This window comes from Rhinopithecus bieti, unplaced genomic scaffold (assembly GCF_001698545.2).
Source record: "Rhinopithecus bieti isolate Rb0 unplaced genomic scaffold, ASM169854v2 scaffold_9899, whole genome shotgun sequence".
NCBI classification, from domain to species: Eukaryota; Metazoa; Chordata; class Mammalia; order Primates; family Cercopithecidae; genus Rhinopithecus; species Rhinopithecus bieti.
The window spans coordinates 5,592,915-5,612,724 of record NW_016806979.1 but is presented as its reverse complement, the minus strand read 5'-3'; the positions used below and the strand labels follow the sequence as shown (position 1 = coordinate 5,612,724).

The 19,810-nt window shown below is 59.0% G+C and overlaps 1 protein-coding gene across 1 annotated transcript; it reads right to left on the bottom strand.

Annotated features, from left to right (window-relative positions):
- Nucleotides 1-1,689: 1,689 nt before the first annotated feature.
- On the bottom strand, nucleotides 1,690-15,695 carry CRLF1 (cytokine receptor like factor 1). Its single transcript, XM_017879425.1, has 9 exons — nucleotides 15,358-15,695; nucleotides 8,657-8,938; nucleotides 7,865-7,994; nucleotides 7,525-7,694; nucleotides 6,302-6,459; nucleotides 6,032-6,200; nucleotides 2,708-2,895; nucleotides 2,527-2,569; nucleotides 1,690-2,040 (listed from the first exon to the last, which is right to left on the bottom strand). The coding sequence occupies exons 1-9, from the start codon at nucleotides 15,479-15,481 to the stop codon at nucleotides 2,027-2,029; spliced, it is 1,278 nt and encodes a 425-aa protein (XP_017734914.1). The 5' UTR covers nucleotides 15,482-15,695; the 3' UTR covers nucleotides 1,690-2,026.
- Nucleotides 15,696-19,810: the final 4,115 nt, after the last annotated feature.

The window sequence follows — 19,810 nt, the reverse complement described above, 5'->3', positions numbered from 1 at the left end:
ACTACGTCACAACAAGTAAAGTATTTTAAGACCTTAAAACCCCCCCCCCATCACTCCCCCCCCCCCCCCCCCCGTTTTTTTCTTTCTATTTTTTGAGACAGAGTCTTGCTCTGTCACCCAGGCTGGAGTGCAATGGCGCGATCTTGGCTCACCGCAACCTCTGCCTCCCAGGTTCAAGCGATTCTTCTGCCTCAGTCTCCCAAGTAGCTTGAATTACAGATGCCCACCCCCACGCTTGGCTAGTTCTTGTATTTTTAGTAAAGACAGGGTTTTGCCATGTTGGCCAGACCGGTTTTGAACTCCTGACCTCAGGTGATCCGCCTGCCTCTTCCCAAAATGCTGGATTACACGCGTAAGCCACCGTGCCCAGAGCCCAGATGGCCTTTTCTCTCAGCCCACTGTGACCTATGGGGCCACCCCTTCTCCCAAGCACCTAAGCGGTCCCTCCGTGCTGCCTGGAGCTTTGACGGCGGGCAGGAGGGCCCGGGGCTCACCACAGCCGCAGCAGCTAATTCGCCCCATCTGGGTTTTATTTATAGTTCCCATCCGCTCTTGTAGGGTAATTAAAACCATGGAGGCGATCAGCGAGGTTCTCCAGGACCTCAGGTTTGATGCGGAATCTGCCGAGTGATGGCGGCTCCCCAGGGATGCGCCAAGGGAGATGGGAAAAGGGGCGGATGGCGTCCAGCCCAGCCCTAACCGCCAGCTGGCTGGGGTCACGCCCCACTGCGCTGCTGACCTTCGTGCAGTTCGAGACACCTCCCACAATAAAAAGCTCTTCCTCTGCAGCCGCTCTGCCATCTCTGTGTCCTAGGGTACTGCAGCCAGTGTGCCTGGGGAGCGGGGGACCCCCACAGAGCCAGGGATTATGGGTAGAAGACTCCCATCCTCCCTAGAAACTCTGAGGTTTTTTTTTTACTTGAGACAGGGTCTTGCTCTGTCACCCAGACTGGAGTGCAGTGGTGAGATCACGGCTCACTGCAGCCTGGGCTTCCCTCGGCTCAAGCGATCCTCCTGCCTCAGCCTCCCAAGTAGCTGGGACTACAGGCACATGCCACCATGAGCCCAGTTCTTTTTTTTTTTTTTTTTTTTTTGAGATAGAGTTTTGTTCTTGTTGCCCAGGCTGGAGTACAGTGGTACCATCTCGGCTTACTGCAACCTGCACCTCCTGGGTTCAAGTGATTCTCCTGCCTCAGCCTCCTGAGTAGTTGGAATTACAGGCATGCGCCACCACGCCCAGTTATTTTGTATTTTTAGTAGAGATGGGGTTTCTCTATGTTGGTCAGGGTGGTCTCCAACTCCTGACCTCATTTGGTCCACCTGCCTCAGCCTCCCAAAGTGCTGGGATTACAGGCGTGAGCCACCGCGCCCAGCCGATTTTTTACTTTTAGTAAAGATGAGGTCTCCCTTTGTTGCCCAGGCTGGTCTCCAACTCCTGGCCTCGAGCAATGCTCCCAGCTTGGCCTCCCAAAGTTCTGGGATTACAGGCATGAACCTTCGGGACCAGCCAACTCAGGTATTTTGAATCACATTCTCCAAGGAGTTCAGAATCAGACCTTGCAAATACTGGAGAGACAGTCTGAAGTCCTGAGACGTGAAAATTCTAATCTCAAAGGGTCATTAAGATGCCTCACATTCCCCTAAAATCTTACAGCCCCCACCCCAGGCCAGGTAGGCCCCAAACTCACCTTCACAATCACAGCACCTAAATAGCTCATTTATTTAAAAGGACTCTTGGAGGGGCCCTAGGTAGCGGGGAGTAATGACTCCCCTTCTCACCCCCAGCCCTGGCAGGGGTTCTAGGCAACTCAACCAACCCTCACACACACACACACACACTGGGGTGCACCCAAGGGTGGCCTCACGTGGGAGTCAGAGCTGTTATGGCCGTTGGAGCTCAGTGGCCACCCCAGCTCCTGCTGAGGGTGGCTCAGGTGCCCTGAAGTGAGGGTACAGAGGTGGCCCCAGTTTGGGTTCGGCCTCTGCGTCTCCATGTGGCAGGGAGGGTGGCCTGCGCCCCTAGAGCTTATCTGGCAGGACCTGCAGGCAGAGGGGAAGCCGAGCTAAGCAGGGAGCCCGGGAGAGGGCCGCACCACAGAGCCACTGAAGGAGCCCTAATTCGGGTCCTGTTCCCACCGCTTCTGGCTGTGTGACTTTGGGCAGGATCCTGCCCCTCTCTGGGCCTTGGCGAGGCTATCTGAGCTGCAGGTAAAGCACTTGGCGTGGGGCCAGTATGCAGTAGGCGCCCATACGTGCTAAGTAGGGTGAGTATGTTCATTCATTTCGGAGGAGATTCCACTTCAGACATTTTCAGGGCATTGAATGTTCTTAGGCTAAAGGAGACAATGCCAGTTATACAGTAAGTGCTAAATAAATGCTGATAAATAACAAAGGAAGAGGACGGATTCCATCTCAGCGACTCTAAGGCTGGGGTTGGGAGGCGTGGGGGGTGTGAAGAAGAACTGCAGCCACCGGAAGGGGCCCTCCCCTTGCTCCCTCCCGCACACCCATTCAGGCCCACCTTACCTCTCGCCGTGCCCCGTCTGCCCGAGGGCAGGATCCCCTCGTCCTGTGCTTGGAAGGAAGGCAAAGGTGTCGTGGGGGCTGCAGACCTGCGTCCCCAGCCTGCTTTCTTCCCCCTCCCCTGTTTCCTGGGCCCCCCAGCTCCCTGTCCCCACCCCCACGCCCGCGGGTCCCTCCTTCCTACCTGGTTGCGGGTTTTGTGCGACTTCTGCATCCAAGCACGCCACTGGTCGTAGAGGCGGAAGCTGAGGTTGGAGCAGTACGCGTGCTTCTTGAGCCAGCCCAGGAACTGCTTGAGCTCGCGCCGCACCGGCCCCGAGCTCGGCTCTCCGCCCCGCGGCTCGCACGCCCCGCCGCCCGGGCCCGAGCGCTCTGGTGGTGGGCGGAGCGGCAGTGTCAGGGCGCGCCCGGCAGGGGGTGCGCGCGAGCAGGAGAGGGAAGACCCCTGCGCGGCAGGACCATGTTCCCCTCGGGGAACCTCCCTCCCGGTTTCTCAGGGACCGAGTCCTCCCCGAGGCCCTGCACAGCAGCCCAGCTGCGCCCCTGGCCCGGTTGCGCCCCTGGGGAGGTGGGGGGGGGGGGGAAGGAAGGGGCTCCTCCTCCACATCTCCTCCAGGAACCCGATTCCTGTGGCCTGAGCCAGGTGCGAGTGGAGTGGGGGAGGGGAGAATGAGAGAGGCCAGAGCCGGGGGGGATGAGACACAGAGACAGACAGGGCAGGGGGCTGAAAAAGAGAAAGGAAGAAAGACGCACGGATGAGAGAGCCGAGGCCAGAGATGGAGAGATGGAGACGCAGGGTAGGTGAAAGCGAAGGGGGTCAGCCCAGGAGGAAAGGGCCTGATCAGGGTAGGACAGAAACCCTGGGGACATAGGGACAAAGAGATCGAGACAGAGACACAGAGGAAGAGTGACAGATGAAGGGAGACCGAGTGCAAGATGACCCCATGGGACAGTCCCCAGCATGGGCCCATGGGACAGGGAGTGGGCCGGGAGGGCCAGGTGGGAGGCCTGCCTGTCGGTCCAGCTGCCGGCTGCAGCCAGCCCCCCAGCAGGCCGGCGGATAAGGACATCGACCTCACGTCATAAATAAAGCCGGGGACCCGCTGACAGGCCCTGGCACGGCCCCGGCCCCCGCCGCCCCTGCTGGCCTTCCCCGGCCTCCCCAGCCTCCCCTGCGGACGCAGCGGCCTGCTGGCTCCTGTGCAAGAATCGCAGGTGCCGGGCACGAGCAGGGGCCAAGGCTCAGGCCCTTCCCGGCTGCGCTTGCTCCCGCCCGAACCTGGAGGGGCCCGGGATAGGGGCTGGGGAGCTGGCTGGAGCCTGACTCTACCCCTCCCTAGCTCTGGGACCCTCTCGGGGCCTCAGTTTCCCATCATCTCACGTGCCAGAGTGAGCTTGGACTTCCCCGTGAACTAAGTTCAGACCCGTGTGACCTCCTAGAGCCTCAGTGTCCTCACCTGAGAAAAAGAGGTCTCCCTTGCAGTGAAACCCTGGGGGGACGGGACAATAAGTACCTCCATGCCAACTGCCTGCAAGCACTTAGGTGGCACCCACCATGTGGACATTTGCCACAAATTATGTCATCCAACCCTCACGACAGCCCAAGGCAAGTGGGATTCTCGACCCTACCTTCCAGATGGGGAAATGGAGGCCAGACATTCCAAGTAACAGCTTTTGTTTCATTTCACAAAAGAGAGAGTAGAGGCCTGTGGACCCAGAGAAACCCCAGACAGCAAGAGGAGGCAGATCTAGGCACCTAATCATTCCCATCCCCCTGCTTTGATCAGAAGGGGAAACTGAGGCCCATCAAAGTGGGAGTTGGCAGCCCATTGGCCTTAGAAGCAGGGGTCTCAAACTCGCTGGCCCTCTTTTTTTTTGAGACGGAGTCTCGCTCTGTTGACCAGGTTGGAGTGTAGAGGAGCGATCTCGGCTCACTGCAAGCTCTGCCTCCCAGGTTCATGCTGTTCTCCTGCCTCAGCCTCCCAAGTAGCTGGGACTACAGGCTCCTGCCACCACACCCGGCTAATTTTTTGTATTTTTAATAGAGATGGGGTTTCACCGTGTTAGCCAGGATGGTCTCTATCTCCTGACCTCGTGATCTGCTAGCCTCAGTCTTCCAAAGTGCTGGGATTACAGGCATGAGCCACCGCGCCTGGCCTCGCTGGCCCTCTTAGGAGGGAGTCTGAGTGTCCAAAACAGGCCAGGTGGGGATGGGCAAATGGAGAGTGAGGGTCCTGGGAAGGGGTGACCACTGCTACCACTGCTAGTGGGGGCTGTCGGCCATGCTGTTACATTTTCTTTTTTTTTATTTATTTTTTATTTTTTTTTAAGGAGTCTCGCTCTGTCGCCCAAGCTGGAGTGCAGTGGTGCATGCCGGTATCTCGATCACTGCAGCTCCGCCTCCCGGGTACCGAATCCTCCTGCCTCAGCCATCTACCGAGTACTGGGACTTACAGCACCACCACACCATCGCCGGCTAGTAATATTTTTTAGTAGAACGGTTTTCCTAGTTAGCCAGGATGTCTCGATCTCAAATCGTGATCCTCGTCTCGGCAATCACCAAAGTGCTGGGATTAACAGGCTTGAGCCACCGCGCCCCAGCTAGAGAATTTATTATTTTCTAGAGGAATACTAGGATATTTGTGTAAAAACTTTCTGGCTTTAAATTTCTAACTAAGTGTCAAAACTTTTTTTTTTTTTTTACCAAACAAACAGGAACCAAAGAAAATAGATCTCAAGGGCCCATTCAGCTCAGGGCACCCAGTTTGAGACCTCTACTCTCTTGGAGACAACCAGGAAACAGGCTGGGCACGGTGGCTCACCATGTCATTCCCAGCACTTTGGGAGGCGCCTTGAAATGGGCAGATCACCTGAGTCAGGTTAGTTTCGAGGCCAGCCTGGACCAACAAGTGAAACCCCGTCTTACTGTAAAATACAGAATTAAGGCCGGGCGCGTGTGCTCAAGCCTGTAATCCAAGGCACTTTGGGAGGTCCGAGACGGGCTGAATCACGAGGTAGCAGAGATGGAGACCATCCTGCTAAACACGGTGGAAACCCCGCTCTACTAAATGCAAAAAACTAGTCCGGGCGGGTGGTGCGCTGTAGTCCCAGCTATCCGAGGCGAGGCAGGAGAATCGTACACACGGGAGGCAGGAGCTTGCAGTGGCTGAGATCCGGCACATGCACTCCAGACGCGACAGAGCAAGACTCCGTCTCAAAAAAAAAAAAAAAAAAAAAAAAAAAATACAGAAATTAGCTGTGCATGTTGGTGCGTGCCTGTAGTCCCAGCTACTCGGGAGGCTGAGGTAGGAGAATCCCTTGAAACCGGGAGCCAGAGGTTGCAGTGAGTGCAGATCACGCCACTGCCCGACAGAATGAGACTGCATCTCAAAAGAACAAAAAAAAAAAAAAAAAAAAAGAAAAGAAAAAGAAAAGAAAACAAGGAAACAGAGGCTCTAGCTGGTTTGGGACTGGCCGCTGGATCACCCGGCCCTAGAGGGGTGCTCACCACTGCGGGGGGTGGAGGCGGCTGTGGGGTGGCTCCACTCACTCCAGATCCCGGCTTTCTTGGAGCCGTAGATGCCAAAGGGGTTGCAGCGCACTTGCACGAAGTACACGGTGCCGGGTTTCAGGCCGGCCAGGCGGCAGGAGGTCTGGTTGCTCACATCGTCCACCACCTGGACAGCCAGGACAGGGTCAGAGTAGAGGGCGGGGCCTGGCAGGAACGGGGGCGGGGCCTGGCAGGAACAGGGGCGGAGTCAGGGAATGGGCGGATCACCTTCCAGTCCACACTATCCTCCACTCGGTAGCGGATCTGGTATTTGGCTTGAAAGAGGAAATCCTTGAGGGCGGGTGGCGACACCCAGCGCACGCTCAGCTGGTCCTCCAGGCCCCCGACGCGGCTCACGTGCACATCGGGCGGGGGATCCGTGGTCACTGCGGGGCGGAGGGCCGCTTTCAGCCTGGAACTGTCTGCGTTTAACTCCCCCCAGCAGTGTGGCCCAGGGCACTTGGCCCAGATGGCAACTGCCTCTGTTTTCCTCCTCCTCCCTCTGCCCCCACCCCCAGGATTGGTGGATTACACCATATATAATTTTGGAGAAACACTCAGCACCTAATTAATGTTAGCTGTTATCACCATTATTATCTGTGACGGGCGAAACATAATCCTATCTTCAACTGACTATGGGAAAGCAGACACTGCAGGGTTGATGATATTATTATCATGCTTAGGAGGTCAGGGGGCTGTCAGGCCGTCAGCCTTCTGAGAACCCGCCTGCCACCCCCTCCCCACTCTCACCTCCCTTCCACTCTTACTGAAATCTTTGATGTGACATTTTGCTGGGTGCAGAGAAGCAACTGAGGCTTAGAATTTTCCCATTGTAGCTTTAGGATGTGGGGAAGAGTGAGGCTGTGGGAGTAGGGATGGGGGCTACAACCCCGGAGTACGTGTGTGTTGGGGGGGCTGAGGATCCTTCTGGGGGCCCCTGAGGGCAGCAGGGTGAGCTGGCCTCTCCCCCTGAGGCCTTGGTGAGGGGCCTAAAGGGTTAAGGCACAGGCCTGCTTGGGGCTGAGAAACACCCTAATTAGATTAGGCTCAATTCTGCTCACAGATCATCCATTTCCTGCCTCCCGCCCTGCGCCCCCCAGCTCCAGGCCTCGGCTTCCTGGGGCGCCTCCCGACCTGGGCGTCCCCTTCCCCTCTCCCCAGGGCCCCCTCCTGCACACCTGGGCTGCCGAGGGGGAGGTGGCGTGGCCAGGCCAGGTGTTCTCCGTAGAGTGGGGGTATCGTGGCTGTTTCTGGGGGCTGCGGACTGATGAGCGGATGCTCAGCTACTTACCTACCTTCCCTCTAACCAGCAGGGACAGCCCAGGAGTTGCTGGGCTGGGGAGGGGCAGGCGGGATCCCAGGAAAAATGAGAAGGCACAGGGACCTCTCGGGATGCCCGGTGGGCCAGGCTGGTGCCCGAGGGAGGGGCCTAGCAGACACTAGGGGCTCACCCACATCCAGGATATCCAGTGTGAGCACATCGGAGCGGGCAGAGCCCAGGCGGTTGGTGGCCTCCACCCAGATCTCATAGGGCGTAAAGAGAGCCAGGTCCTTGGGGATGTGGCAGGAGTGGGGCCCCACTGTGTGGTACTCCTCACACGTGTTGTCCTGCCCATACCACCTGCAGGGATGGAAGGGGGACAGGACGTATGAGGGTTCCTTCTGGCCCCCAGACCTCACCATGGCAGTCTCAGGGTGCAGACAGTGCATGGGGGCTCAGAGAGGGTCCGCATTGGTCAAGGTCACAGAGCCAGTCTGGGACACACACATCGCCCTCGGGCCACCACTAACCTAAGCTTGTACTTGAGGGAGTAGTTGGTGTGGAGGAAGGTCTCCCCGTGGGCCCCTGGCGTCCAGCGGCAGGTCAAGTCCTTCATGTTCTTGGACCAGCAGCTGATGTTGACGGGTTTCTCTGGGGGCACTGGGAGAGGGGGAGGGTGCAGGAAGCTGGCTGAGGGTCTGGACCAGCTGAGCCTGGGCCAAGGGGTTGCTGCCCACCTGCCAGGCCCCCACCTTGGAGTGGAAGGAGGGCAGATAGGACAGTCTCAGCCCTTTGCTGAGAAGTGCCAGCACAGTTGATGTGACACCTGCACGGGCTCTTGACAGGCTGGTGACCCGATCTCCAGGTTCTTTTTCTTTTTTCAAGGCAAAGTCTCGCTCTGTCCCCCAGGCTGGAGTGCAATGGTGCCATCTCAGTTCACTGCAACCTCCACCCCCGGGTTCAAGCGATTCTCCTGTCTCAGCCTCCCAAGTAGCTGGGATTACAGGTGCCTGTCAGCACGCCCGGCTAATTTTTGTATTTTCAGTAGAGACGGGGTTTCGCCATGTTGGCCAGGCTGGCCTTGATCTCCTGGCTTCAAGTGATCCGCCCACCTCAGCCTCCTAAAGTGCTGGGCTTACAGGCATGAGCCACCTCGCCCGACCGGATCTCCAGGTTCTCATTCCCACCTCAAAGACCTGCATAGCCGTGCCAGTGTGCCCACCACTCATCCCCCAGCCAGAAGGCCCACGATTCATGCCTCTCTCCAGTGGGAGATGCCGCTCCCAAGGGCTACCCCTGGGGTATTCTGGGTGCCGACTTACGGCCAACATAGAGGCAGGAGCCAGCCAGGATGCTGCCGTCGCGGGCGTGGCACACAAGGTTGTCCCCCGACTGCTGCCTGGACCCGTTGAGGTTGGCCAGGGCCAGAGCCAAGGTGGAGGCGTTGAGCACACGGGAGAGCTCGGGGGGCAGGCGGCGCCCGTTGAGGGTCCAGTAGAGGCCCTCGGCAGTGGCTCCTGGCGGGTCTCCGTGCACTGAGCAGGTGGCCAGCAGGGAGGAGCCGATGAGAAGTGTGGGATCCTGGGGGCTAATCACAGCTGTGTCTGGGGTCAAAGAGGAGCACGTGTCAGGTCAGGGCGGGGACCCTCCAAGCCCCCGACCGTGCCAGGACCTCCAGGGTTCATGGTAGTCCTGAGAAGGCACTGTTAATGATTGTCCCCCATTTTACAGATAGGGAAAGCAAAGATCAGTTGGGTTAAATGCCCAAGGCAACACTGGTGGACAAACTGACAGACCTAGAGTTGTCCAGGTCTGTCTGACTCCAACACTGGAGCCTTCCAAAACTCTTCATCACTGACGTGCTTAAGGTTCTCTGAGCGGTCACACAACTCGGGCATACAGGTTCATTCGGGTCCAAGTGACTCTTGCTTAGCACATCGTTATGATAAACATCATGCTTTGCTTTGTTTTTTTGAGACGGAGTCTCGCTCTGTCACCCAGGCTGGAGTGCAATGGCGCGATCTCGGCTCACTGCAACCTCTGCCTCCCGGGTTCAAGCAATTCTTCTGCCTCAGCCTCCAGAGTAGCTGGGACTACAGGTGTGCACCATCACGCCTGACTAACTTTTGTATTTTTAGTAGAGATGGGGTTTCACCATATTGGCCAGGCTGGTCTTGAACTCCTGACCTTGTGATCCACCTCCCTCAGCCTCTCAAAGTGCTGGGATTACAGAAGTGAGCCAACACACCCAGGCATGCTTTGCTTTTTATTTTTTTAGCGACAGGGTCTCACTCTGTTGGCCAGGCTGGAGTACAGTGGCATGATCACAGCTCACTGCAGCCTCGATCTCCTGGGTTCAAGCGATCCTCCCTCATCTCAGCTCCTGAGTGGCTAGGACTACAGGTGTGCACCACCACACCTGGCTGATTTTTAAATATTTTTTTAGAGATGAGGTCTTGCTAGTTTGCTCAGGCTGGTCTTGAACTCCAGGCCTCAAGCGATCCTCCCACCTTGGCCTCCCAAAGTCCTGGGATCACAGGCGTGAGCTACTGTGCCTAACCTTCTTTATTTTTCATTCTCATTTCATTTTTCTTTTTTGGCAACTAGAAACAAACGATTGTGGGTTCTTCCTGTGATACTCCCAGAGCCTCGCACATAGTAGGTGTTTCTGTGGGGGAGGGGCACTGCTTAAAATGAAAGCCCTGGCCCTTGCTTGAATCATTAAGAGCACCATTTATGATGATGATTATTTTTTGAGATAGAGTCTCCCTCTGTCACCCAGGCTGGAGTGCAACGGCACTATCTTGGCTCACTGCAACCTCCACCTCCCAGTTTCAAGCGATTCTCCTGCCTCAGCCTCCCAAGTAGCTGAGATTACAGGCGCCTGCCACCATGACTGGCTAAGTTTTGTATTTTTCGTAGAGATGTGGTTTCACCGTGCTGGTCAGGCTGGTCTCTAACTCCTGACCTCGTGATCTGCCTGCCTCAGCCTCCCAAAGTGCTAGGATTACAGGGGTGAACCACCGCACCCAGCCTGTATTTTTAGTAGAGTCGAGGTTTCGCCATGTTGGCCAGGCTAGTCTCGAACGCCTGACCTCAAGTGATCTACCCGCCTCAGCCTCCCAAAGTGCTGGGATGACAGGCGTGAGTCATCGCACCCGGCCTAAGAGCACCATTTATTGGGCACTTGTGTTCTGAATACTGGGCTAAGACTTTACCTACATTTTCTCGGCCAATCCTGCTCATGTTAAGGATGAAAAAACTCTGGCTCTGAAAGATTGAATTTCCTTGCTGGAATGAGGGAAGGCCAGACTAGTTAGGCCCAGATTTTCTGGTCTCCAAAGTTCTGCTCCACACTGCCTACCTCTGGGACTAAAGGCAGCCCTGGCAAACTGCACATCCCCAACTTCCATCCAAAGGGACTTGACATCATTGCTCTTTCCCTCCACTCAGTTTTCCTCATCTGCAAAGCGGGAACGAGAAAGCTCTTTGTCTCCCGGGCTACTGTGAAAGTCAGAGGGGAAAGGATTTCCTGAACCAGATTGTGTGTGAGTCGGGTGCTAGGCACAGGAGCCTTGGGGATGCCCATGGGTGGCTGATGCCTCCTCTCCTGCTGGCCATCAGGGCAGCCCAGGAGTTCCCCTTCTAGAGACCAGAACCTAAGAAGAACCTATTTTGTCCATAGGGAAACCAAGGCCCAGAGAAGGAGGGGGTGCACAGGCCAACCTCCTGATGCCTCTGAGTCTCAGTTTCCCCATCTGGGAAGTGGGCATCATGGCATCAATGTCATGGGGTTGGTTGGATGCGGTGGCTCACACCTGTAATCCCAGCACTTTGGGAGGTGGAGGTGGGAGTAATACGTGAGGTCAGGAGTTTGAGACCAGCCTGGGCAACATGGTAAAACCCTGTCTCTACCAAAATACAAAATTAGCCAGGTGGGGAGGGGTGGTGGCCCATGCCTGTGGTCTTAGCTACTTGAGAGGTTGAGGCAGGAGGATCACTGGAGCCCGGGAAGTTGAGGCTGCAGTGAGCCATGACTGCACCACTGCACTCCAGCCTAGATGACAGTGAGACCGTGTCTCAAAAAAGAAACAAAAAATTTAAATTTAAATTTAAATTTATAAAAACCAACAAAACGAACCTCACGGGGTTGTTTGAGTGGAGTGAAAATACTGTTGGAGACAACGTTTTCCCACGAGATCTTTAAACCAAGTTGACCCGGACTCGAATGCCCACAGCCTGACTCAGTTTTTCTTTTTTTTTTTTTTTTTTTTTGAGACAGAGTTTAGCTCTGTCACCCAGGCTGGAGTGCAGGGGCACAATCTCGGCTCACCGTAACCTCCATGCCCAGCTAGCTAATTTTTGTATTTTTAGGAGAGACAGAGTGTCTCCATGTTGGCCAGGCTGGTCTCGAACTCTTGACCTCCAGTGATCCACCTGCCTTGGCTTCCCAAAGTGCTGGGATGACAGGCGTGAGCCACGGCACCCGGACTCAGTGTTTACTTCTCTGAGCCTCTGGAAAGGGGCTTCTCCTTCCACCCAGAGTGGTTGTAAAGACTCATCCACTCCTTTGTTTGCTCAAGCGTTCATCTATTCTTTCACAGGGTACCTACGTGTGTCAGGATCTGTGGGCACTGGGATGATAACCAAGACACACAAAAGTCCTGCCCTTGTGGGCATCAAATCCAAGGAAGCAGCAGGAAAAATAAATAAATAAATATCTAAGACAATAAATAGGGGAGAAAGTAAAGCAGGAGCTGGAGGAAGACAGAGCAGCGGCAGGAGCTCCGGGGGCCTGTCTGGGGAGGTGACCTTTGAGTAGAGACCTGAATAAAGTAAGAGAAGTAGCTGTGACATTATCTAACAGAGCATGTCCAGGCAGTGGGAGCTGCAAGTGCCAAGGTCCTGGGGCAGAAGCGGTGGGAAATGAAGTTTGAGAGCTCAGAGATCCTGACCTGCAGGGAGGAGGGATTCCAGGGTTCTCAGCCTAGGAGGGAGGGATGCGGTGAGATTTGCATTAAAAGGACTCCCCAGGCGGCTGGAAGAAGGGACTGCAGGAGGCAAGGGCAGCCCAGCTTCGCAGAGATGGCAGCCAAGGACAGGGTGATCCCGGCCCCCCGGAGGCCCCCTGAATGCCAGCGCTGCCCGGCACTTGCCCTCACTGCCCCAGATGGGCGAGGTGGGGTGGACACGGTTCTTGGGACGGCCCTGATGATTTTCCGGGGCAAGCTTGGCTCAAGGGCTCTGTCTTGCTGGAGCCTGGAATCGCAGTTGCGCTTGGGGCTTGGCCCAGGGCTCGCCGGAGGTCTCCGCGTCCGTGCGAAGGAGCCGGCTGAGCGGGCCAGAGCCGAGGAGGCGGGGCGGCGCGAGGGGGGCGGGGCGGGGCCAGGGGTGTGCCCGAGGTCCCAGGCAGCCAGCCAGCCGCCCGCTAATTCGGAATTCCTTCTGCATGAACTCGGGCGTGCCAGCGTCTCTGCCCTGGCCCACCCACCGCTTCCTGCCTGGGCCCCCCCAACAGAGTGGGAGGCACGGCCAGGCCTGCCCAGACCCCAGGCCCCTCTCAGCCCTCCTAGAGTAGGTCTCGCCCCTCCAGCCTCCACACCCGCCACCACGGCCTGGCCAGGAAGGGGCTCTCTGGGGGGTCCTGGCTGGGGGGCACTGCCCCTCTGCCACACCCGCCTGGCCTGGGCTGGCGTGGCTCACTTGCCAGCAGCTGCAGCTGCCCTCCCGGGGCTGGGCGGGGGACACGGAGCGGTGACGGGTTGTGGGGGGAAGGCAAGGCCAGGCGGGCCTGGACAGGCCAGTCTCCCACCCTCTTAGCCCCAGCCGGTAAGGTCAGAAGGACACTTTCTCCTCCCAGGATATGGGTGCAACCCCAGTGGGAGAACCTGGGCAATTGACTTCCCCTCTCCAGTTCTCAATTTTCTCTTCCACAAAATGGGAGGAGAAATACGTTCTACTTGTTGGGGAGATCAATGAGATGTGATTGCAATCCAATGTCCAGAGGGCACAGAAGCCTGCAGCCCCAGGAACTACAAAGATGACAGCCCCTCCCAGCTCTGGGGTCCAGGCTGACTAGGCACTCCCTCCAGGCCTCCACAAACAATGGGCTAAGGCACTGGGGACAGGGACGCACACATTCCAGGCCAGGCGGGGGAGCAGCTGGGAACAACCCACTGAGCTGGAGTTGGTGGGGGCTTGGCTTGGTTTGGAGGGCCTCCTAGAGGGCTCCCCAAAGCAGATCCCTAGGTTGCCTTTTGAACAGCCCCCTTTTCACTCCCTGCCTCCCCTCCTTTCCCGCAGAGCTGGGGCCTTTAAAAGTTTTTTCTCTCCTCTTTTCCCAATCTGGAGCCACTGCCGTTATTAAAAAGGAACACCATGTGTTTTAAAAGGGAAAAGTGTGAGATTCTCTGCAACCAGGGCGGAAGGGTGGCCTCCATCCCAGGGTCCCCACGGGGGTCCCCATCTCCCGTCCTGCTGGTACCTGCAGACACTTTACGACCCACCCGCCTGCTGGTCAGGTGCTAAGACACCACCGTAAGTAGAAACATATTGCCGAGGTGTGAGAATCTTTTATTTAATTTCTTCCCCCCTTAAAGGAAAAAACATACTTACAACACCCCCCTCCCACCCCCACACACCTTTGCCTGCTGCTCTACTGGCTGAAAACAAAGCTTGGCGCTCACAGTGGCACTCACAGGCGCTGCCCACCGCCTGGCAGAGCCGTCAGGGGCCCTGGGAGGGCCCGAGGTAGCCCCTCACCTGCTCAGATGCCAGGGGAGAGCCAGGCTTTCAGCAAGTGCCCCTAGAGGATGCCCGCACTCTGCCCCTTCCCGGAGGAGCCCTACAGGCAGCCCACAAACAGCCCAGCACAGGGTGGGTGAGCCTGGAAGCCGTGTGTGTCCGGCGACCCCCGGGGTGGCCCGTGCGCCTGGATGGGGTTCGTGGAGTGACTGAACGTCTGGGGCGAGTGGTGTCTGCCTCTGTGCCCTTGGGTCGCCTCCCCTGTGGGATGTGTGTGATCATGAATGTGTGTGTCGGAGATGGAATGTGTGCGTCCGCGATGGTGTGCGAATGTGCATCTGGGATGCAGTGTGCGCGAGTTTGAGGGCGAGGGTGACGGGCCACAAGCCAGTGTGATTCTTTGTGTGTCTCTGGGTGTGTCCCAGAGCGGGTCTGGATATGGAGACGTATCCTTGCGGGGGTGTTCCTTGGATGGGGGGCCCCGGAGTGCCTGAGGCCAGAAGTCCCTCCAGGGCGGGGGTCTTGGCCCGTAGGGCAGGGGGTTCCCAGTGGGCCCCCTCAAAGTTTGGGCCCGCCGGTGCCCGGACTCACTGGCTCCCGCTCCCTCTCCCTCTCACCCACTCGCTCACAAAGATTCCTCTTGCAGGAGGTTCTCCGCCCGACACAGCCTGGCCGAAAACGGTTCTAAGCGCCGCCTGTGGCGGGGACTCCGCGGATCCCCGTGCACCGGGTCCCGCAGGGGGAGGGCGGTGGCGCCGGCCCGTGGAGAGACAAGTCCCCGGGGACCCCGGGCTGCGCGCCAGGCGGCCAGAGCGGCCCTCCTGCAGCCCCGCCCTCCCCGTGGGGCTCATCCCTCCGCCTGGGGGGGCCCGCTGGGGGCCCGCACCCAGCGCGCCAACCGCGTGCGCCCCCGCCTGGGAGCGGTGCTCCGCAGTCCCAGCGGCTCGGAGTCTACCGAAGCAGACGCGTGCGCCCGCCACGTCCTGGCGTGCAGAGGGTCTCAGGCCGCGATCTTCCCAGCCCCCCGGGGCCTGGCCTGGAGCCCTCGGCCCAGCTGCCCAGGTAACAGGGCCTCAGGCGCGGAAGCAGGACTCTGGGCAGTGGGCTGCGGCGCCGTGTGCCCCGCAGGTGAGGGCGCCCCGAGGGCTGCGCGGGGGGCGCCTTCCTTTGTTCCCCGGCCGTCCAGGTGGCGCCTGCGCCCCCTCCCCCCCGCGGCTGCCCCCGGGGCGCCCGCCCTCTGCACTGGCAGGGGGGAAGGAGCGGGGCGCAGGGTACTCACGGGCTCCTGATCCGGCTTGCGGCGCCCCGAGGACGCAGAGCAGCAGCAGGGGCAGCAACGGCGGCGGCCGCCGCGCGTGGGCGGAGGCGAGAGGCCGGGGAACACCGCGGACCCGAGCAGGCATGGGGACCGGCGCTGCCGGGGAGAGAGCGCTGTCGGTGGTGGAGGGCTGGCTGCGGCGGCGGCGCGCGGCGCAGGGCGCGACGACGCAGGCCGGGCTGCGGGAGGACCGCGCGCCCAGGCCGCCCGCCGTCGCTGGGGCGGACGCGGAGGGCCGGAGCAAATCCTGCAGCGGCAGCCGAATATGACAAGGCGCTAATGCGCCGCTGGCCCCGCCCGGCCCCGCCCCCGACCCGCCCGGCCCGGGGGGGCGGCGGGCCCGCACCGCCTCCCCGCCGCCCGCAACGCCCGCTGGCGCAACATCCGGGTCGCGCGGCTCCGGACGGGTCCGGCCTCCGCCTTCGCGCGCCGACCCGCTGCGCGCCTATCCCGCGGCCCAGAGCCCCCTTACTCAACCCCTACCGGCCCAGGACCTCCCTCTCCAACCCTGCCAGCTCCAGGCTTCCCACCCCCAGTCTGGGACCCGGCACCCGCAATCCCGTTTCCATAACCCTGCCCACTTCCCTGCACCCTCCTCTCAGCCCAGTGCCTCTTCAGTGGCCCCTTTGGTCCCCAGCTCCTCCATTCCCCCCTCCACCGCCCAATCTTCTGTCTCGGCCCCCACCCCAGCTCTGGCCCCGCCCCCCCACCGAGCGGTCCCTGAGTCCCGCCTACCCGCATCTCCAGCCCCTCTGCCTTCCCAGGGGCCTAAAAGTCACCCCCAGCCCCACGCCCTCGGCGCGCGGGTCCCAGCCCTCCCACCTCATCCTTCCTCTTTTCGATTCTCCGCGAGTTGCCTCGGCCCCAGGCTTTGCTGGAAGAAAGGAGAAAAAGCAGGAAGGCACGGAGTCCTTCGCCTTCTCCCTGGCTGCGCTGTCCCCCTCGCGCGCGGGATGGGTTTGAGGTTGCTCTGGGTGCCCCGAGGGCCTCGAGAAGGAGCTCCTGCGTGGGCAGACGGAGAGACGTAGTCCCCTGTGGGAGCGGGGACCCAGGCCTGCGCGGGAACTGGGTCCCGCACCGCAGTAGTAGGGATTCCCAGGAGGAGAGCGGTAAGAAGCTCTCCCCCCGGGACCTATTCACACCCCGCCACGGAAAAATCCACTCAGCGGCCCGCGGGTGGGGTGCGCCACGCGGTGAGTAATCGCTCCGGCGGCCGCCGCCCGCCGACTCCAGGTAACGCCGCCTGCCCGGAGCGACGCAGTTTGTCTTCCTTCTTTTGCGCAAAGAGCCTTCTCCGTGTTATTATTTTTGGCCATTGCTCGAGTTTCGGGACCCTTCCCGGCCCGGGCGTCTCATCTCCCTCCTCCCGGTCCCCACCCCATGCGGGCGCCCAGGAATAAAGGGTTTCTGGCCTCCAAGGCTGCTGCGGATGGGGGTGCCTGAAATGAGAGTTGGGGGGTGCAATTACCCACTTTGGGTCGCAGCCCCGCCCCCAGCTGCAGCGCCCAGGGAACGGAACGGCTCCAAGTCCCCTTTTCCAGGAGTCCCTTAGAGGCCTGGATTCTTTCCCCAGGTCCCCAACCAATCAAGGGGACAAAAGTGTCTCAGGGGGGCTCAGGAGCCCCCATTTTTCTGCCTAATACTGAAGCCCCACCCTCTTCTACTTAAATCTCCAGTTCAGACTCCAGACTATCAAAAAACAAGATTGGGGGATGGGAGCCTATACCGACCCAGGGCGCCCCTGCCCCATCTGAACTCTGGATGGAGAACAGAGACAAGGAGAGACGCTGCCATTTACTTTGGGAAACCAGGCCTTTTGTGCCTCAGTTTCTTCCTCTGCACAGTGGGCACCACCCAGCCTAAAAGCTTCCGTGGGAAGACGCAAGGCAGCAGAAGTCTCTACAATCCAAGCCCTTAGCACAGCACTGGAAGATCTCCTGGAGCAGAGGTGACCCCCAGGCCTGCTTGTCCCCTCTGAAACATGGAGCCATAGTCCTACCTGCCAGGGGACCCAGAGGGTTAAGTGGAGGTGGCAGTTCTTGGCTGGAACTGAGTTTTTAGGATACTCACCACTACTCCCCCATGGCTCCTGTTTGCAGAAGCTGTCACCCCCTTCCGGGAAGAGACGCCTCACCCACTTCTGGGAGGATTTCAGGCTTCTGGAGCAAAACCTTGATTTTATTCCCCCCTCCATTTCTACTTCTCTTCCAGTCATTTTGGTTTTGGGAAAGGGCTCCCCCATCCATCCAGGTGCTCAGGCCAGAGACCTGGAAGTGCACGTGACAACTCTCTCCTTCGCTCATCCCTCATGTCCAATTCATCAGCAAATCCTGTTGGCTCTGATTCCAAAACACATCTCCATTCTGAGACGCAGACCCCTTCTCCCCACCCCATTCAGATCCAGGCCCCACGGTCCCCCTCAGGGATGCTTCCCGGCCTGCTCCGGGGCTTCTCTGATAACCCTTCTGCCTTCCTCTGCACACCAGGCAAAGGGAGCTTTTAAAAGCAGAAAAAGCAGATCTTTGCCCTGCCACCCTCTCACCATCCTCTCCCCTCCTCTTCTTTCCTCTCCTCTTCCGCCTCCTCTCCCTCATTCCGCCCCAGCCACTGCAGCCCTGTTTCCCCAAACATACCAGACTTGTTACTATCGAAGGGCTTCTGCGTATTGGCTGTTCCCTCTGCTGGAATGCTGTTCCCCACAGGTTCCCCAGTTAGCTCCTTCTCCTCCATCAGGTCACAGGTCCAGTACCACCTCCTTAGAGAGGCCCTCCACCCTTCCCCCAGCACTCTCCCTCTCCTTCGCTTTGTTTCATTGTTTTTGAAACACAACTCTTCCAACCATTTCATTTCTTGTGCAACTGATTTTCTTTAGACTGTGGGCAGCCTCAGCCCCTTTGGACCCCATGGTGGGCCCAGTGGGGACTGAAAGCAAAGCACTCACTAAATATTTGCAAAAGCAGAGGATGGAGAACTCTTAGTCCCTCCAAGTAGCAAGAAAACTCAGTCCCAGCAAGTCATGCTGCCTGGGGTTCTAGCCTGGAACACACTCTGTCTTGCTGTGTGACCCCTAGCCAGTAGACATCCCTCTCTTGTTCTTACCCATAGAAAGGGAGGTACCATTTTCCAATCCTGCCCAGCCCCACCCTGGAGTGTGACCTTTGCCTTTGGGTGACCTTTACCCCACATCTTTGACTTCAGGGAAAGGGAGTTGACCCCAGAGTGCCCTTAGGGCCCCCAGAAGTTTAACCCATTCCTCCCCAGTTCCATCATCTCCTTGAGGACAAAAGGGAGCTAGCGTCAACGGAACTTCTGACAAATATTGACCCAAGTCCTTGAAGTTGGCTGGGAACGTATAAGGGGCAGATGGAGGGAAGGCCTCCCCTCGGGCAGAGGGAGGGCCTCCCCTTGAGGTGGGGGAGGGACCCCTCCTTAGTCCTGCACCCTCCACTCAAAAAGGTCACTTTTGGATTAGAGGTATTAGGTTGGGGGGGCCTCCATCCCCAGCTCCCTCATGATTCCAGGGCACTGAGGGTGCACCAGGGAGGGGGCAGTGGAAATGGCATCTTCAGGGTCCTGTGGGGACCCACAACCACTGGGAGGGAGCAAGGCTGAGAGCTGCCTCTCCCATTCTGAGAGCCCCGTGCTCAGGACCCCCCCCAGTATGGGACTAGCTGCCTGGTGTTCCAGGCAGGTGCTTTCAGGAATTAAGGGGCAGTGAGGGTCTGGACACCTGGTTCAGGGTCTGTGGCATAGGAAAGTAGGGCCTGTGTGTACCCTAGGCTTTATAATTTCTGCCCTGGAGGCTGAGCCTGGAGAGAAGGGATGCCTGGGTCCTCAGTTTAATGCGCTCTGGACTTGAGGAACTGGAGGCGGGGCCTGGGCAGTTGCAGACCTGCCTAGGGGATCTGCCTGGAAAGTTGCAGACCTGCCCTAGGGAGGCCAGTTTCCCTGCCCATCTGTACCCTGAGAAGCCTCTGAAATCTGGATCCCAGGAGGCACCAGCTGCTTTAGGGGGGCAGCCACATCCCTCCTTCCTCCCCCAACAGCCCTCAGCAACAACCACCGGCGCCATGGTACCCTGCCTCCTCCCCAGCCTGTACCCTGCTTGGAGGTGGGGGTCAGCAGGGTCGTGGTGAGGGCGGCAAGGGACAAAGGGCGCTTGTCCGCTGCCTGCCTTGACCTCGGCTGCTGTGGCTTCCCGGACGCCTGGCCTGCCGCTGATTCACGCCCAGGCCGGCCTCAGGCCCCCCGCCTGCCGCCCCCGGCCAGGCCGCCCCGGGGGGTAGGAAGTGGGGGGGGGGGCGAGGGCGGCGCCGAGTCAACTTTCCCTCTTAAGCCCCGAAGGAATGTCGGCGGATTTCCTGAAACCCGACCCTGGCCGCCCGCCGGCCCGCCCGCCCCTCACCTGGACCGG

Excerpts from the sequence above, each read along its gene's own strand:
- CRLF1 (XM_017879425.1), bottom strand. The coding sequence starts at position 15,481 with ATGCCTGCTCGGGTCCGCGGTGTTCCCCGGCCTCTCGCCTCCGCCCAC. Across the intron at positions 7,995-8,656 it reads CTCCTGCCTCTATGTTGGCC|TGCCCCCAGAGAAACCCGTC; the intron begins GTAAGTCGGCAC and ends CCCCTCTCCCAG. Across the intron at positions 2,896-6,031 it reads CGCCTCCACCCCCCGCAGTG|AGCGCTCGGGCCCGGGCGGC; the intron begins GTGAGCACCCCT and ends GCCCACCACCAG.